The sequence below is a fragment of the Chionomys nivalis genome, chromosome 23 (genome assembly GCF_950005125.1).
Source record: "Chionomys nivalis chromosome 23, mChiNiv1.1, whole genome shotgun sequence".
NCBI lineage: Eukaryota > Metazoa > Chordata > Mammalia > Rodentia > Cricetidae > Chionomys > Chionomys nivalis.
The window spans coordinates 32286560-32306234 of NC_080108.1; the positions used below are offsets into that span (position 1 = coordinate 32286560).

The following is a 19675-nucleotide window of genomic DNA, read 5'->3' on the forward strand; positions in this document are numbered from 1 at the left end:
AAAGATATTGTATAATATAAAAGTGCAATTGTGCACTTTCCAGGTCTTAGTATACAATGTGTACAACAGCATCTTGTTATGCACACTAGGCTGGCCTGGAACTTGTAACCCTCTCTACATCAGCCAATCAAAGGCTGAAATTACAAGTCTATACCAGCACGCCCATTTAAACAAATAGTTTCTATTGAGGATAAGCAATTTTATATGTAATGAGGCACATTGACTAGATTTCAGAGTTATTTTAAGCTCATTATTTAAAATCATTTTCATCAGACAAGGTCCTATATCATCATAAATCTAGTCAAGGCCTCTCTGTAAAATGCTTTTTTTTTTAAATCAAAAGATTACATTACCTTGCATGGTTTATGTTTCTGTCTTAAATGCAGCTATTAGGATTTATAGTCTTGTTATAATACTACAGGGTGGTATTCAGGCTCATGAAACTTCTTAACATTCATTGATGAAATTCTCTTTTCAGTCATCAAGTAATTCGACAAAAGGACATCACCTGATACTGAAATAACATGAACATAAATATACACCTATTTAAAGACTAGATACTGTTCTGCAAAAAACAAGCATGTCTTAATACATTTTATAAAATACATAATCTGAAATGACACACAAATATGAAGCAGAATGTAATGATGAAGAATCGCCACATATCATCTATTAACCCCTTTCAAGGTAAGTAGATGATAGACACGGTGACAAGACTGAAATTTCCAGACTACTAAACATACTAAAAGTATTACAAGTCACTTTCTCCAAACAGTTCCCAATATATTAATCAGTCTTTTAACAACAACTGATCAGATCATAAATAAGGACTTATAAGTTGAAAAGTAAACAGTTTCCACAATAACATTCTTATTTTGGGACAGCGTTTTACCTATCAACGGCTGTCCTATAACTCACTATAATATAGGACTATTTATATGAATATGAACTACTATTCATCCTACTGACTTCCTTTCCTAATGCTGGGGCACACCAATGCACCTTACTTCACCCAGTGGTGGTCCATGCCTTCAATATTAGCACCAGGAAGGCATGGACAAGTATATATCTGTGTTCAAGGTTAGTGTGGTCTACAGTGTTTCAGGACAGTCAGGGATTTTAGAGAAACCCTGTCTAAGAAAGGAAGGTAGGAGGGAGGGAGGAGAGGAGGGGGAGAGAAAAAGGAAAGGGAAGGAAAGGAAAAAACTAAATAAGCTCTTCCGGAGGTCCTGAGTTCAACTCCCAGCACTCACATTTTGGCTCAAAACCATCTGTGATGAGATCTGGTGCCTTCTGGCCTGCATGTATAAATGCATATATACATAATAAATAAATCTATAAGAATTATAATAAAGTAGGTAATTGCAAAAATGCTTATAATACTAGGACTTAAGATGCTGAGTAGGAAGGATGAGAGCTTATGGTCATCTTTGCCTATAAGGTGTCTGAGGTGAGACTGTATTACATGAGACCCTGTATCAAATTCCCTAACTTGAACATCAGAAGTACATACAGAGGATCTTAAATACTGTCATGTTGTTGCATTTCATTAGCATGGTATCTTTAAAAGAAAAGGGGAGGCTACCTTTAGGTCATGAATCAGACAATAGAATTTCTTCAAATATGCTGTTATCACTAAGGCCCAAGTCTCAGAGCCTCCTGTTACCAGCCTCTGAATGGGGGAGGTGACTTAGCAAGTCTTCTAGGCATGACAGTGAAGTTACATCTCAACAATACTATTTAACAATATTATTTAAACAAGACCATCAGCAGTCCTACTGACACTGGAAATTTCACAAGACATCATACAGATGGAGAAATATCATTGACTAAGAGAGGATGAATCAGTTTTCTCCAGAGAAAAGGCACAGTACAACAAGTGATGAATCTAAGCCTATGTACATGCAAGCAACTAAATGGACCCAGTGCATGGGATTTCTTCTGTGTGTGTGTGTGTGTGTGATTATAGAATGTCAAGAAATTGAGCATGTTTGGAGTATAAGAGAATTAAAAGAGTGAAGGTGAGATGGAAAAGATGGAAATACAATGTATTAATGTATTAATTATTATTTAATTAAAAAATAGGTAATTCACTCACCATTACAAACCACTTCCCATGGCAAAACAGCTTTTTTCTTTGTTGGCTAATTCAAATTAAATTTATCCATAAAAAAAATTCCTTTACTTACAACTCAAAGACATCATGTGTTCCCTCAATGCTTGTAGTCAACAACACACTATTGGTGATGACACAAACTTAATATGCATTTCAGTGTGCCATATCAAGCATGCAGAACCTTGTATCCCAATGACCAGGCTCTAACACTTATTTAGGATCAGTAGATTGAAACTTACCATAATAGATTTAATTCTCAGATCAGGTCTTCCATAAGACACTGACTACCAACAACTGTAAACCCTAATCATTGAAGCCACCCCTTTTGCAAAAGCACTAACTTGGATTCCCAAATGTTTTAGTTAATGATCATAAAAGAAATACCACTGCCAAAATTTCTTTAAGTTAATTTAATTATATCTGATTAAGTTTCTCCACAAACTAATTGTGACATATTAAAGTGACTACAGTGCCATGTTAAACTTAGCAAATCACAATCTTACTTTAAGATTTTAAGCAGCATGTTAATGCAGGAAGAGGCAGGAATCAGGAAATATCTCAACCATTTTATCCTAAGATACTAGCTTGAGCAAATAAACTGCATGCCTGCTTTTACCTTTCACAATAACATTAGTTTCACTCTGACTTTAACAAAATCAGACAAAAGAAACCCTCAATTCAATTGCTCTTATGTATTTATTAGCTATAATTAATGCAGTAAGAGGGGTCAAAAAGCGTGCATGCTACACAATTTCACAAGATGCATTGCAGGGAAAAGTAAAGGCTGATATTTATCAGCCATCTTAGGGTCTTGGTGGACGCATTCCTGGGGGAGGTGGGCCTAGAAAGGAAAAATAATAAAATTCTATTGAAGTTATCAAGAGCATATAAATATTACAGGATCTGATGTTATTCACAGGCCCTGACCTCTAATTCCTGGTGGAGGGGGTCTCATTCCTGGAGGGGGCATGCCTATAGGTGTCCCTCGAGCAGGGGGAAGGCCAATCGGTGGGCCCATGGGTGGTCTCATACCAGGTGGAGGAGCCATGATTCCTGAAAATAAATAACAAATAAACCCTCCTTAGGCCAGCTCATTAAATAAAGCTATTATGGTGTAGTACAAAATAGTGGTTCCAGTAATGAGGCAAGTGTGTGCATGCGAAATGAAGTTCCTTATCCTGTAATCCAGAGTGTCATCCTAATTCCAAAGACTCTAGCCTTTCATTTACAAATACCAATGACAATATAGCTTCAAACCCTGTGATCTAAAACGGTCACCTGACAGAATGATACACTGCTAAATAGTGGCAAAGATTGTATAGAGTAAACAAACTTTTTTTTTAAAGATTTTTTTTATTTTTTATTATGTATATAGGTTTCTTCCTTCGTGTATCCTATCCAGAAGAGGACACCAGATCTTATTACAGATGGTTGTGAGCCACCATATGGTTGCTGGGAATTGAACTCAGGACCTCTGGAAGAGCAGCCAGTGCTCTATTCCTCTGAGCCATCTCTCCAGCCACCCTAAACAAACTTGATTGGATTTAAGTTCCACTTACTGAGAATAAGAGGAAAGAAAGGGACTGTAAGAGTCATTGAGGATTGAAGACACCAATCAAACAAGGCCCTCCAGACACAACAGTAGTAGCACCCAGAACCTGTACAGGTCTAAGGCATGTGGGTGTCCCAGCATTGAGAGTCATAGACACAAGTTCCCATATCACCCCAGAAGCTAGCCACTAATTCAAAACCACTTACACAAGAAAAATTAAGAGGCTCAATAGATGTACCAACCACTTAAAACAGGTGCCATGCCCAATAATAGATGCCAACACAGAACTGATTCACAGTACTGAGGGAGCGTTTGCTTCACGTAGCTTTGTCTGAACATTAAATTTCTAACTTCATAGAATGCCTGCTTACAAATTATGGTTTCTGTCTTTGTTCATAAAGGTTTGCTTTTTGTACTTTTCCTTTTGCTGTTTGTTTATATTTGTTTGATTTTTACTCCTAATTTGGTTTGTTTCAATTTATCTTACTTTACTACTTGAGATGCCTGCTTGTATTCTAGTCAAAACAAATGTCAATTTGTGTAGGTGGGGAAGTACGAAGGTGCTGGGGGAAGGGAAAGTAGCAGAATATTGCATTAGAAAAACTATCTTCAATAAAAAATGTTTAACAATAAAACTAGTAGCATAGTTCCTAAATTCTTAGCAAGGCTAAGAAATAATACACAGCACTTTGAGATGTTATTTCCTCAAGATGATAGACTCTGTAGGAAATCCAAATAATTATTTGTTCTAAAGGACTTACCTGGTGGTGGGGTTGCTCTGCCTACAGGGGGAGGTGGAGTTCCACGTCCTGGTGGGTACTGGGTTGGAGCTCCAGCAATGCTGGCAGTAGCAGCAACTGCAGCAGCTGCTACAGTGCCTCTTCCCTGTGGAGTCATGACCTGAAAAGTTATGCCAAAAATACAAAGAGATGAGGGATGCAATCGTTTCCCAATACATAGAAAGAAATAATGAATAAGTCCTATTACAGATACAATTGCTGTATCTTGTTACCTATCTTACTCTCTTTTTAAGTTGATGAGGAATAAATCCAGAAGCTTTTACATGCTATGCATATTCCTGCTGAGCTGTTCTGGTTTGTTTTGTGTACATTTGGGGAGGTTTCTTTTGTTGTTTGTTACTTTGGAGACAGAGTCTTTCTATGTAGTCTTGACTATAATTCTGAACTCCCACCAGAATCAGACATCTACTTTCAGTCTCATATTTTTAAATCTTGACATATTGCCGTTTTATAATCTTTTGATTTTTCTTGACCTGGCATTTACAGTTGCATATTTCATTACTCACATCAATTCAAAGTGTCTTAGTTATCAAGGATTAGTCTTTCTAGAGCATATAAAACTTAAACAGTATAGAAATAGCTTTCTGATTGTTCATTTTCTCAGTTCTATGCTTTCGTCATATTTTATCATCAACAGCAAACCTTGTTCTGGTCTTACCTGCTGGGATGGACCCCCAACTCCTCGGACAGGGCCTGCTAATCCAGCAGGAGCTTGAGGAATAGGTACACCAGCTGGTACTCCTCTGCCAGCTGCCCTCCCAACCCCAGGGCCACCTGCAGCACCAGCAAGAGGCACACGAGCAATACCAGTCTGAAACAAAAATGTATCACTTAAAACTTGCCCGTTTTGTTCAAATACAAGTGATTTTTAGCCAAGGGACTAATTCTCAATCATGTTACAAGCTAATTAGCTCCATATGCAAACAAATGTGATGGTAATAACAAATACTTCTGAGTGCCTTACAGATTTGAGATATATACTTCCAAAACTGGGAACTGTTAATTCCTTGACCACTTCCTTCCCAATAAAAATTCACTTCTACCTTCCACCCAGCACGTTTGTGAAATCATAAATATACTTTCTGAAGTATAGATCTGAACTCTTATACTAAGTACTAGGCACATTTTATTTGATTACATGTAATTACAGTATTTCTCCATATGCCCTGCTAAGACATTAAGTCCAAGTACCATGGGCTTGTATAATTCATGTTTGAAGTAAAAATCGAAGACCAGAAACATGGAAATATTGCCCTCCATCATCCTTACATCTTTAGGAGGTGGACCCTCCACAGTCATGGAGACCAAGTTCTCTCCACGTAGCAAGACCAGACCCAAAACACGTTTTTCTTCACGTTCTGGCTGTTTTGCATTCTTTGGCCTATAAATCAGAAGTAAATAAAAGTCATTAAAATAAATCTGTGATCCTTACTTATCAAAGGAATCAATTAGACAAAAGTTATAAAATCACCCCAACTAAATGAAATCATGATCACCAAAGGGCTCCTATATCCAACACATCCATCACTATTATTAAAAATTTAATTCCCCAATTACTCTGTAGACTTCTTTAACTTGCATAAATTATTTTCCTATGTCTGTTCCCTTGATATACAGATACCCAACATGATCCGCTGCAAAATATAGAAGCAAATGATAGGACAAAGCCTTTAAGGTAAGTGAAACCAAAGCCCTATTTATATCAAAATTGTAAGTGCATTAAGATTATAACCAAATACTATTGACATCAGATTTGACAATGTAAGTTATATATTGCCAACGTTATTTGTATGTAATGACATGAATTTAACATAAGGATCTGATCCAATTCTGAAACGATTAGGAAACATAACCGCACGGCCATCCCCACCTTCTTTATCTAATTCAGTCTCCCTATCCATCTTATTACTGCTCCAGCCTTCCAATCCATGACCCAAACAAGCCTTACTTGATCTTCCTGAACTCATCACAATCACAGAGAATCAGATTCATATGCTTGTCAAAAGCCTTAAAGGTGCCAATGAAGATTCTTCCATCTTGCAGGATACATCTCATTCTATAGTCAATGTGCTGCAGCATCTTGCTACTCTTACCCACAGTCTGCAATCAGTAAAAAGGAACATCAATGGAAAGTTCATGTGTTTCCTGTTTCCTTGTTTTTTCCTCCATCTCTATATAAGCAGTTTTCTTTAATACAGTCCCCCTTTATTTCTCTCTATTTTCTAAATACTGAAATATCAAGTAGACTAAGACCACTTTACATAGCTCTGTACTTCTCAGAATCCTAAGTAGGACCCATAGTATCTACTAGTTATGAAACTTATTCCTAAAATAGAAATCCCTCACTTAGTTCTCCTTTAAAGTTGTCAACACTATTTTTTGCTTTCTTTCCATCAAATGACCATCATTTCAAACAGAGCACCTGGCACTATAAACTTTTTTGTAAACCTAAAAAAAAACTACCTCAGTAAAAGTTATAAAATAACCCCAACTAAATGAAATCATGATCACCAAAGGGCTCCCAGATCCAACACATCCATATCACTATTATTAAAAATCTTTTGCTATTTTTTCAGCACTGAACTTGCGACAATGGTGATATCCTCAGCTCTTATTCTATTTACCACCCAAACGCTTTGGTTTCCAGTCTTTAACACAACTCCCTGCTTTGCAAGTAGCATCTTTTCCTTTGCTAATCTAATCTGTCTCTGAGAGCTTCAGGTTAACAATCCCTCATCTACCACCTTTTTGATTTTAACAGACACCTGCTATTTCCAAGAAGTCTGTACGTTCTGCAATAGAATCTAAGAGTCCTTGGTCTATAAGGTGGTTCCTTAAGGTTATACTGACTCACCAAAATCTAAATGATAAAAAGATTAATTAAAAAAAGAATTGATAAGGCATCCCTCGGTATTCTCTCCAAAGCTTTAAGAGTACTAACAGGCATGTACATCTCTATAAATGAATCCCTATTTCTAAATTTTACAGCTTCAAAAACTATACAATGAAAAATTATGAGGTTACTACAGCAGCTATCCAACTCTGTAATGTACAACTCACCATGATTGCTGTTCCACAATAGACACTTCAATAGTAAAATTTCAAGATCTTTAATACTTTGGGGAGGGCTATAAATAAAGGTGTGATGCAGGTTTGCTTCGACACAATGTAAGCTTGACTGGTGTTTTTAAAGATTCCTGCAGAGGGAAGAAAATTACAACTGTACTTCAATCTACTATGCTTTAAAATAGTATAACTTCATCTCTAACAAAGAACAAATTTTAACCCTAATCTTAATAATCGTTTAACCTACTAGATCTATGAAACCAATTGGCTACCAGTATTGCTAAGCATTCCTGGTTGTGTAGGTCAGTAGATATATTTTAGTGGCCAGATATGAATGCTGACTAATTTCTGGATAACATGTAAACCTGGAACTTAATTATGCTCCAGAAATCCATTAAGTCTCTGGCTTCTAAGCAGTGGTTTACAAAATTTTCTATGCATCCCAGCATTTTGTATATATTTTTTAATATACATGTGCCTGGTGCTCAAAGTCAGAAAATGGCATCAAATTCCTAGGAACTGAAGTTACAGTTAGTTTTGAGCCTCCATGTGGGTGCTGGAAACAAAACCCAGGTCTTCTGCAGAAACCAATGAGACATCTCTCGAATCACTGTTGCTAGGTTTTTATAAAACCACATCTTCCATTTTGGAAGAAAAGCACATTTTTAAAATATCAAAATATTTTTCAACACTATATGTATTTCAGGAACACCTACATTTTTCATCCCTAAATTTAATCGGTGTCCTATTTATTCCTCAGTTCAAATATATTTTTATTTAACATGTCTAAAACTATAGGCTGCCTCTTTAAAATCAAAATGGAGACAAGTATGACAATAATCAGCAGAACCGATGAAGCAGAAGTTCAATGGCTAGACGGCAGACACTTTAAAATAAATGTAAAATACAATTACGAGCTTGGAATACAGCTCTCTGGTAGATACTCATTGCAGGATAAAGCATAAAATTTGATAATATTTCCTTATATTTACTTCAGCCTAGTCTGCAATTTTTAATCCCATTCTTTAGCCTTTTCTGTGTGCTAGGATCATAAGGCCACTCTGCCTAGTTTTAACTAGAAGTTTAAATGAGAATCTGTGAAGTTTAACCATGAGAGTAGAAGCTATTTCTCTATAACACAGAGAATAGGTTTCACAAAGTATAAGCCCATCCTGAATCTGTATTTATCTTATTTTGTCTCAGTTCCTTTGCTCACGTGAGATTATCCCTTGAATTTTTAATCTTCATGCCATCCTGAGGAACTAGAACAGGAAAGGGACATAGCATCCTGGAGTATGAGCAATATAACTCACACTAAAAATGTGCCGAAAATTTGATAATGCACTTTCTAAAAATATGTATTATTTGTGCAATGGTAGCTCATGCCTTTAATCCTAGCATTCAGGATGCAGTTTAAAGTGGATAGACCTGAGTTTAAGGCCAGTTTGAGTGAGTTCCAGAACAGGCCCCAAAGCTACAGAGAAAATTTGTCTCGAAAAACCAAATTTAAATGATTTTTAAAAAAAATCATTTAATTGTAGTTACATGGGGATGATGTTTCTCACAGAAGCCACACTGCATCACACTGTGAAGTGTGAAATAAATATCCCCCTTTGAGTTTGCCAAGTGCAGTCTGGTGGCAGATTCCCCATAAATAATATAGCCTATTGCAATTGCTTTATGTTTCTCACCAGAACTTGGTGACAAGTCTGATTGTCTAAGATACCAGTTTTTATTTACATACAATAAAAATATCAAACTGGAACCAACCCAGAAGCTTCCTAACTGCTGGCAAGCTTTCAATATCAGAAGTACAGAAAGCTGGTGAAGTCAGTCATACCCATTTTTGAAACCTGTGCTCTACAGTAATAATCAGCTGGGTAATGCATGACCATTGGTACAATGGTGGCATGAATGTTATGTTCATATAATTGAACTTCATTCTAAATTAAATTGAATAATTCCATTTTCTAGACTTGAGACAACCTAAAGGAATTCATAATGTATATTTGGCCAACATGGAACTCAGAGATTCACCTATGTATGTCATCCAATTGCTGCGTTTAAAGGCATGCAACACCATGCCCCGCTAAATTGACTACATTTTAAAAACTGAAAACAGCGTGGAGAGATGGCCCAGTGGGCTGAGAGCTTCCTGCTATGATTTTGCAGAGGACCCAAGTTCAGTTCTCATAATCCACATGACAACTTATCAGTATCTTTCTCCATCTCCAGATCCAGGGGATTCTGATGCCCTCTCCAGCCTCTGTAGTTTCCTGAAAACACACACAATGTTTATTTTCAGTAATAAATAATTGAAATTCATACTTACTTCACAGGGAGGGCATGCCAAGATCTCACAGTTGAGGAGAACCGATGGGCTATTGGAAAAGCTACAAATTCTATTTGACATAGTATCAATGTACCTCTAAACATTGTCTCATACCCATACATTACATAGATGATGGTGGTCAATAGGCTTGTAATTGCTCAAAGTGCACAAAATTAATGATAGTAGATTGCTCAGTCCTAAGTCTTATCACACCCAACCGCCCTGTCTGAGAAGCCATCACAGAAGGGGTAGAAAGATGATGACCTCAGAGGACTTCTGGGAAATAGTGTCTTCTTGACACTGCAGGGCTGCTGCACTTATGAACTCTTATGGTAAGTATATACAGATGCATGCACTAGACTAGCCAATCAACAGTCCAACGTGGATGGGGTGGGCTTATGAGGCCCATACTTTTCTTCCATGCAGACAAAAAAATGGTGAGGATGTTAGTACTTCAGTGATACAGCTCACAGCCCAAAAATATTGATAGCTAGGACCAGGTGAACAGTTAGTTAAAAAAATGGGAAAAGCAATTGAAAAGGAGTGCTAGATAGAAGGTTCAAGAAGTTAAGAGTTGGGACTGGATACAGTTTAAATAAACTGTGAACATATCTGAAGATCACAATGAATGTGGGGTAACGTGACACATGCCTCACAGCCCATGAGGCAGACAGAAGATCTAGATCTATGAGTCTAAGGACAACCTGTTCTACACAGAGATGTCCTGCCTAGTCAATTAGAACCTGTCTACAAATAAATAAATCATGAAAGAATAGAGATTACTCAGTAGTTAAGTATAGTGGCTGCTCTTCCAGAGGACCCAGCTTTAATTTCCAGCACCTACATGGCAGCTCACAACCATGTTAACTCCATTTCCACACAGTACATAGACATACAAGCATGTAAAACACCATAAACATAAACTTGTAAAACCTAGAACTAAACACCTAAGGCCCACATGTTTTATTTGTTCAACCCACCCTGTTTCACAAAGTGAGTTCTATCTAGGTCAGTCCAGGGTGCATAGTGAGATCCTGTCTCAATAAATAAATAAAACCTGAAATAATTATAGCATTTATATTACATGCCCATAATTTCAACATTTAGCTCATAAGGCTTTCTTGCCAGAGTGAATCCATGATTACACACAAAGGGCATATGGGACACATGTAAATTAAACATGCTTAATATAATTATAATCATGTGAAAATGTTCTTACAAATTAATTTGGGGAATAAATGTCTCAGCAGGTAAGACTACTAGCTTGAGGGGGCTAGAGAGATTGCTCAGTGGTTAAAAGCATTGGCTGCTCTTCCAGAGGTCCTGAGTGCAATTCCCAGCAACTACATGGTGGCTCACAACCATCTGTAATGACATTTAACGCCCTCTTCTGGTGCGGGCATACATGCAGTCAGAATGTCGTATACATAATAAATATATTTTTTTTAAAGAATACTAGCTTGAGCTGGAGCTATGGTTCAGCTCATCCAGGTCCTGAGGTCAACCTTCCCAACAACCATTTGGTGGCCCACCAACACCTGTAAGGAGCGCTGGTGATACATGAAGGTAGAACACTATATACATAATAAATAAATGTTACTTTATTTTTTTAAAAAACAAAAAAACAAGAGCATGTCCTTCACAGGACCTGAGTTTAATTTCAGACAACACAAAGTCTGACTCTTATTTCCAACTCCAGGGTTTAGGAGATCTGAGGTCCTGCTCTGGACTCTCTATATAAACGGTACATAGACATGCAAACAAAATACCACACACATACATATATTTTTAAATCTAATTTTTTAGTCAGATGGTGGTGGCACAGTCTTTATTCCTAGCACTTGGGGGTCCAAGGCAGGTGGACCTCAGTGAATTTGAGGCCATATGGTCTACCAATGATTGAGGCCAACTTAGATTGTTATACAGAGAAACTCTGTCTCAAAAAAGAAAAGCATAAAAAATAAATAAATGTTCATTGTATAAAATTGCTGTATGTTGTGTGTCTAGTGCTTGTGTATATAAAGCTTTTAAAAAAAGGTTATTGTGTATATAAAGCTCTTAAAAAGGTATCTGTATCAATTAAACTCTAGATACCCTACTGTTTGTTTTTACTTTGAAATTAACGCTAACCTGTTTTCCTTGACCTCCACCTCCGTGATGTCTCAATACTGCTTTAACCACCTCTTGGTGTCTCCGCTAAGAAAGCCTGTCTCAGTTCTGCCTGGAAATCCACCACAGGAACCTGCTGCTGCTGCTGAGCGCGACGTGGGTACAGGTGGCACCTAGGGCAAGAGCACAATATTTTTACATCACAGAAAGGCATTCATCTATGTAGATAGCAATAAGAATGAAAATAGACACTTTTATTCTATAAGAGCCTAATTTTATAAAAGATCACCAGAAAAATGCTAACATATTTTAAAAGATAGCCATTTAGTTACTAAAGATAACATTGCAGTTAGGTAGTATATGAACCAAAAAGGGAACTTGAAGCTAATCAATCAAGCAAGCAAATTAATAGACTAGCAAGCTGTTAACTAAATGGATCCACAAGCTAAAACAGACCAGCAACCCATCAAAAAGTTCAAGATGGCAATAGATATAGATAGATAGATAGATAGATAGATAGATAGATAGATAGATAGATAGATAGATAGATAGACCAACAAGCTAATAAATAAATCAAGGAGTCAATCACTCAGTTAATCAATCAGTCAATCAATTAATATACCAGAAAGCCATGAATATGAATAATGAATAAATGGATAAATAGGTCAGAAAGTCAGATTAACAAGCCAATAAATGAATGTGAATAGACCAGCAAGCCAAGAAATAGATCAAGAAGCTAGTCAATCAACCAATAGCCCATCAATCCAATAAATATAGATAGATTGATAAATCAATCTTTCAATCAATCAATAAAAAAATAGAACAGCAAGACAAATAGATATATAAATAGGTCAAGACGTCAATAACAGACATCTTAAAACATAAATTACAATATTTATACATGTGATGTGTGAATATACATTTAAAACTAATATAATATTTTGAGAGTATGATCTGACCATAAGATCATACTTTGCTTTGAGATGATGTCAAGGGCAGCATAGACTATCTGTCTCAAAACAAAAATAAGTTTGTGTAAATTAATGTCCTATCAATGCAGAAAAAAAGCATTTATAAGAACAGAAAATGAGCCAGGCAGTGGTGGGAGCAGAGGAAAGCAGATCTGTGTGTTCAAGACAGTCTGGTACACAAGAACTAGTTCCAGGACAGATGGAATCCCTGTCTTGAAAAACAAAGCAAAAAAAAAAAAAAAAAACCTAGAAAATGAACATCATAAAATAACCTAGATAAGGGCTAGAGAGATGGCTCAGGGATTAAGAGCACTGACTATTCTCCAGAGGATTCTTGTTTAATTCCCAGCATCCACATAGTAGCTTTCAACTGTCTGTAATGGAAACAGGGGATCCAACATCTTCATACAGACATGCACGCAAAAAAATGCACATAAAATAAAAAATAAATTATTAAAATTACTCCTTTATGAATAACAGGTATTTATAAAGTAAATAAAATTCTAAAGGTAAAACTCACTTACATGTGAAGAAATAAAAAGAAAGCACTTACGCTAAGTTTAATTCCTGCTCGGCAAAAAAAATAAAGAGGGAAAAAAGGAAGCAACACTTTTAGAATTGAAATGTCGGGGGGGGAAGTCAAATTACATGAAAAGCAGTTAATGAGCCATGCGTGGTGGCACATGCTTTTAAAGCTAGCACTCATGTCGTGGAGGCAGACTCTGTGAGTTCAAGCCAGCCAGGGCTGCACAGACAGGCCCTGTGCAAGAAAAATGAATTAAATAAATGATAATGTTGACTTAAGTTAAAATAATACAATTAAAAGTTTCAGTATTTTGTCATAACTTCTGCATTGGGTATTCCATTATGTCACTCTAATCTCTTCTTGTACGCTGCTTTTGTAATTTGGTTCATAACCCAGAGTTTACATACTCCTGATTGCTCAGTGAGGCTGTCCGTCTACGCTTGACCTGGACTTCCACCTCTGGCACGTGCTGTTCAGTAGTTCTTCTCAGGTGTAAGCGATCCCTGAAACAGAAAAAGAACAATTTAATAAATGTATTTATAGATTTCTTGCCTAGGAAGCAGGAAGTCCCACCTTCAATTCCCATCAGGGCATCATCAGGGGTGGCAGGACATGCCTGTAATCGCAGCACTAAGGAGGGAAGACGGGGGTACCAACCTCAGCTACCTTCAAAGCAGTCTAAGTTACATGAATCCTTCCATTAAAAAAATACAGCACTAGCAAAAATGGCTCGGTATATAAAGCTTAATTGCTAGCCACTAATACAAACATGACAATCAAAGATTGATCTCTGGACCCTTGAAAAAGAAGAGAACCTACTCCACACAAAATCATGTGGACCTCTACATATGTGCCATAGCATGTGTGCTGCCCCTCCCTATGACAGACACACACTAACCTCTACATAAACGTAGTTGTCATGGGATTTATAAAGAAATAGGAGGGTTGCTTAAGCAAAATGCTATCAACTAGCTGAGAGCACTTCACAAAATGGCTGTGCAGTCAATTGCATGAACAGCAGCATCAGGGTGGCCATGTTAGGACCTGCAGGAAATGTTCTTAAGATGGAAACTAGACACATGAAGGCAAGAGACAAATAGAAAGGCTTGACAAGTCAAGAATGATTCTCAATAGAAGAATCCAAATGCCAATTTTCTGAATCATATCTATATTTAAAAATAGAATTTTCAGATTAAGCATTTTACCAGCAATTCAGTTGTTTTGCTGTTTAGAAGTGGAAATGCCAAAACATCCAAATAATTTTTTTTTAATTTAATGTTAAGGATTTCCACATGACAAAATTATAAACAAATCAAATAAACTGAATTTTAATTAAGATTGCATAGTATCATGAAACATACCTGATACCACTAAGGGCAAATTCTTACAGGTATTAATAACTTGGACTTCAGAGTGGCATAGTCCCCAAAAGAAAAAAATGGTAAATTATGTAAGAATGATGGATAAATATTCATGGCATTCCAGGTGGCAGGCATACCTCAAAGCAAAATAGTTCTTACATCTTTAAATTACATACATTAAAAAAATTACAAAAGCTACCTTTTCAATGGGTTTCCTGATAACATATTTAGTTGACCAATCAGCATGAAATACATATTATATCATTAATAAGAGAAATTAAGTTGTAAATACTGTGAGATATCATTTGATGACAGCGTGCACGAGGCAGGGAAATATAATGAAAATGCAAAGCTGTACTAAGCCTAGAGTAATTAATAAAGGACCAGGACCGGTGACATTAGACTGGTGACCCTGCAATTCTACTGCAGTGATGGAACAGTAAACACCAACCCAGTATCACATATATCCTCACTAGTAGTGTTGTTATAAATGTCTACTAAGGACAAATAAAACCAGATATGATCATTTACACTACAGTACATTCACTTACAGAGGAAAATGGAGAACTGATCCAGGCTGTAACAGAAATCTATTTGATAATTTTAATATTCTGAGACAAAGGTCTCTCATGTACCCTACATTGTGTCTTAAAACTTACTGTGAAGCTAAAGACATTGATCTCCTGATTCTACTACATAAATCTCCTTAGTGGTAGGAGTTACAGGTGAGTGCCAGCAGGAGTTTTATAATTGTTGGATAGGGTAAATAACATATCAAATTATAACCCCAAAGAACATTGTCAAAAGTCCTATGAGTTCCTCAGTGTGAAAATGGCACAGTTTAGTCATCAATACAAAACTATTTTATTATTTCAATTTTCTAAACCTAACTTTTATATACAAATCAGATATCTAAGTTTATTTTTGAAAATGCTGGCTTAGTGCAAATGTAGGCATTCATATCAAAAATGGTGTTTTATGAAATGCCTAATTATGCTAACATGCATAAGGAGTGTATAGCATTAATTTTTTATGGCAAATTACTGTCATCTGCAAATTCTATTTCGGACATAAACTTTAAATTAGAAACTAACTACTTAAGACAAGGCATAATCAAACATAACTGATTCATCATTTACAAAATGGTGGGCCAAATTAGGCAGTTTGGAAATTGAGCCAAAACATACTAGAAGCAGTATATTCCTACAGCCTAACAAAGACTTAATAAGCTATATTCCATACAATATCATTAATGTAATTTCACTGCCTGAGTATGGCACCTGAAGTATGAAGATCACAAGTTCATGGGCAACCTGGGCTACAGAGACTGTCAGAAGAAACAAAAAAATAAAATAAAGTTAATCTTCTAGATTTATCTTTTTAAAAATTACAACCATATATACTATCTACTCATACTATCTAAAAATAAAGCAAGTACATAAAAATCCTGGAAAAAATATTTAAATGTTAAAAACTTCAATCCAAGTGCAGTCACATCTGTGGTTCACTGGACTACAGAAGAAAAAGGGTTGGATCACCAGCTCCAGGGCAGCCTGAGATACATACCATATCTGAAACGAATGTGGATTACATCGCAATCCTGTCTCAAAATTTAAAAACAAGTTTAATAAAATAAACAAGGCAGTTACTTGGTTCATTATTCTTTCATATTTTCAGATTAGCTTCAATTTCAAAAATCGTGAAAAATATCATTAACTTAATACATCCATAAAAATTATCCCTGGGGAATAAGTCTTAAGCCATGTACTGAGTAATTAAACTACCAAAGCATTAAAAATGGATGACAAAATATCACATTAAGGCAACTGTTAATTTTTATTATCTGGAAAACAGAAATCAAAGGGAATACACAAAGCCAAAAGCTGTTTTACAAATTATTCAATCTGCCTTAAAAATAACAAATCTCATTCAGAACAGTAGAAAAATATTAAAAATAATAGGTGACCATTAATATAAATTCAAATATAAATTTATCCTACCCAGGAGGAAAGGCTATGTTAGGCATCACCAACAGGTCTTGAGCTGCGAAACAGCGAAGATGCTCGCTGACACACAGGAATACGGAATACGTCATAGAAACCTCTAGACTCCCCCCACCCCCCGCATGCCTTCCATTCCTTAAGGTAATAGAAAACCCAGGACCAAGCCTGTGAGAAAGAACCTGCGCAAACCAGTCTCCCCCCCCCCATTGCGACACTGCAGGGAGGGGCACGCTGTTAATGCAGCAGGTTAAGGATATGGCCGCCAGGTTCTCCACGCCAATGCTGCGCCATCCCTCGGTCCACTCCCTCCAGGCCTCCATGCAGGCGGAGGTGCGTGTCATCCCTACCGCATCTGGTTTTCCTGTGCCCACCGCAGGGCGCTGAGGATGGGAGAAGACACCTGTCCCTGCGGTCCTGAGACCAGGGTGTGGCTGCAATTCCAACCCTGCGGAACTGACAAGCAGGTGGCTCGCCCTGTGACAAGCAGCAAGGTGGGGAGGGGTCTGCTCCCCCGCTCTCCCTCCCCCCCCAACCAGCCGCGCCTGCGCACACCAACACCTCTGCAGCAGCGGCCATCTTTAGGGAATCTCACAATGGCGTTTGACACTGGACACGACCCCCTTGATAATACCAAGACATGCAAAGATTCAATCCCGAATGCCAGGAAAAAAGAATAAAAACCAAAAGACACATGGTTTTGTCACTGCTACTGTTCCTGGTTTGGGTTATGGCAAGTTTTACATACATTTCATACATTAACCCCTGCAGTGAGGGGTGTTTAGTGACCAAATAAACAAGAAAACACTGCGGCTTTCGCCAGTCACTCTCCTGCAGGCGAAGAATAATTCTACAAAAGGAAGCAACACAAACACAATACGTCACCGATTAACAGGAGACAGCAAGAAAATTAAAAAAAAAAAACTGGGAACGGAGGTCTGTCCGTCCGGAAAGGTCCGTTCCCACCCCTCCCCCCCAGCACTGGATCATTCCACAGATCCACCACTGCAGACCCCCCCACGAGGGCCACACCCTGACAGAACCTCTGTGCTCCTAGGGTCCTTCCCGGGGCCCAGTACCCCGGTTCTAATACATATTTTCCTATAACTACCTGCAACCACGCAGTCTCCATACCACCGTGATTCAAAAGCACTTTGGCCAGCCATCCATACCACTGTGATTCAAAAGCACTTTGGCCAGCCACAGCCTGGCCACGCCATCACGTCTCTGAGCCACAAGGATCTTCTTGCGCAAAACCACCTGCACACTGAAGCAGTCGAGGCGGTCACCGGGCGAACCACCGACTAGCCGCAAACTGCTCACCTTCCCCCAGTGCCGCAAACTGCGGACCCTGGTCCCCTTCCCCTGCCATGCGCTGCAGATCGCGGACTCCCCCGTCCGCTTCCCCTCTCCCTCGCTCACCTTGCCCCGCCCTGTGCCGCAGTCATGGATCCTGCGCATCCTTCGACCAGTGCCGCAGGCTCAGATCGCAGAACAAGCTCATCTTTCCCCAGGGCCGCAGATCGCGGACCCTGCTGTTCCCCTCCCCCAACCCTGTGCCGCAGTCATGGATGCTGCGCATCCTTCCCCCAGTGACGCAGATCACGGACCCTGCTCCCCTCCCCGCTACACTGTGCTGCAGTCATGGATCTGGCTGATCTTCCCCCAGTGCCGCGGATCCTAATCCTGGGCATCCTTTCTCAAGTGCCGCGGCCTCTAATCACTGACACTGCTCATCTTTCCCCACTACCAAGGCTGCTCACCGTACAGCGGACCGGGCTTCCCTGCCCCCACCCCTTGCCGCGTCCACGGACCGTGCTCGCCTTAACTAGGGCGACATCGGGAGATCGTGGACCCTGCTCCCCTCCCCCCTTCCCTGTGTCGCAGTTCACCTCCCAGCGCCACATCCTCGGACCATGCCCACCTTTCCCCAGTGCCGCATTTCACGGACCCTGCTCCCTTTCGCCCTGCCCTGTGTCGCAGTCATGGATGCTGCTCACCTTCTCCCAGTGCCGCATCTGCGGACCATGGTCACCTTTCCCCAGTGCCGCGGCAACAGATCGCGGAACCTGCCCACCTTCCCCCAGGGCTGCGGATCGCGGACCCTGCTCCCCTCCCCCACCCCGTGTCGCAGTCATGGATGCTGCTCACCTTCTCCCAGTGCCGCATCCGCGGACCACGGTCACCTTCCCCCACGGCCGCGGCAAGAGATTGCGGATGACCGCGGACTACCGCGGACGAGCCCCCGTTCACCATTGCGCAGTGCAATCCTGCCGCAGCACGGCTCCCTCACCCCGGAGCCCACAGTCACTGGTAACGCCTTACAGCGCCGACATCACATTGCCTCCCCCCACCCAAATAAATCCGTCTAATCGGTCTAAAATACTCGTCTCTGATTTTCAAAAAGAAAAGTAACTCGTTTCCCCCAAACCTCGAATCTTTTGGTAAAATACAACAGCCTCACAACGAAAAGCGCCACGGGCCCAGCTGACCTTCCTCGCTCCATCGCGTTACGAGTCGCTCCTCAGAAGGTAGCGTCTGACATCTCCAGCTGCCTCCCTTCTTCTGCGCCAGACTTGCCGCAGCGGCTCCGTCTTATCACGCAGAACCCAACGCAACGCATGCGCGTCACAGCCAATGCCGCACATGCGCACGTAGTTTGCCGCAGTGCAGGGATTCCACTGCCTGACCCCAATGACCTGCAAAGAAATGGCTACCGGTCCCCGAGCATTCCTACCATAGTAACTTGAGCAAATATTTTGATAAAATAGTTGTCAACATGGGCTATGGGCCACAAATACCTGTTTTTAAATATGTTTAAAATAAAGAATAATTTTTAGTT

The 19675-nt window shown here is 39.2% G+C and overlaps 2 protein-coding genes and 1 non-coding gene across 3 annotated transcripts; all 3 read right to left on the bottom strand.

Moving 5' to 3' along the window:
* Positions 1 to 226: 226 nt before the first annotated feature.
* LOC130865625 (small nucleolar RNA SNORD107) lies at positions 227 to 298 on the bottom strand. Its single transcript, XR_009056176.1, has one exon. It is a non-coding gene; the product is annotated as a small nucleolar RNA SNORD107 (small nucleolar RNA).
* A 2229-nt stretch (positions 299 to 2527) lies between these two features.
* On the bottom strand, positions 2528 to 7665 carry Snrpn (small nuclear ribonucleoprotein polypeptide N). Its single transcript, XM_057756103.1, has 7 exons — positions 7529 to 7665; positions 6417 to 6568; positions 5738 to 5849; positions 5127 to 5279; positions 4430 to 4568; positions 3044 to 3169; positions 2528 to 2957 (listed from the first exon to the last, which is right to left on the bottom strand). Exons 1-7 carry the CDS (start codon positions 7529 to 7531, stop codon positions 2920 to 2922), a joined length of 723 nt encoding a protein of 240 aa, XP_057612086.1. The 5' UTR covers positions 7532 to 7665; the 3' UTR covers positions 2528 to 2919.
* Snurf (SNRPN upstream open reading frame) lies at positions 7529 to 19462 on the bottom strand. Its single transcript, XM_057756104.1, has 4 exons — positions 19326 to 19462; positions 13880 to 13975; positions 11997 to 12148; positions 7529 to 7665 (listed from the first exon to the last, which is right to left on the bottom strand). Exons 1-3 carry the CDS (start codon positions 19337 to 19339, stop codon positions 12040 to 12042), a joined length of 219 nt encoding a protein of 72 aa, XP_057612087.1. The 5' UTR covers positions 19340 to 19462; the 3' UTR covers positions 7529 to 7665; positions 11997 to 12039.
* Positions 19463 to 19675: the final 213 nt, after the last annotated feature.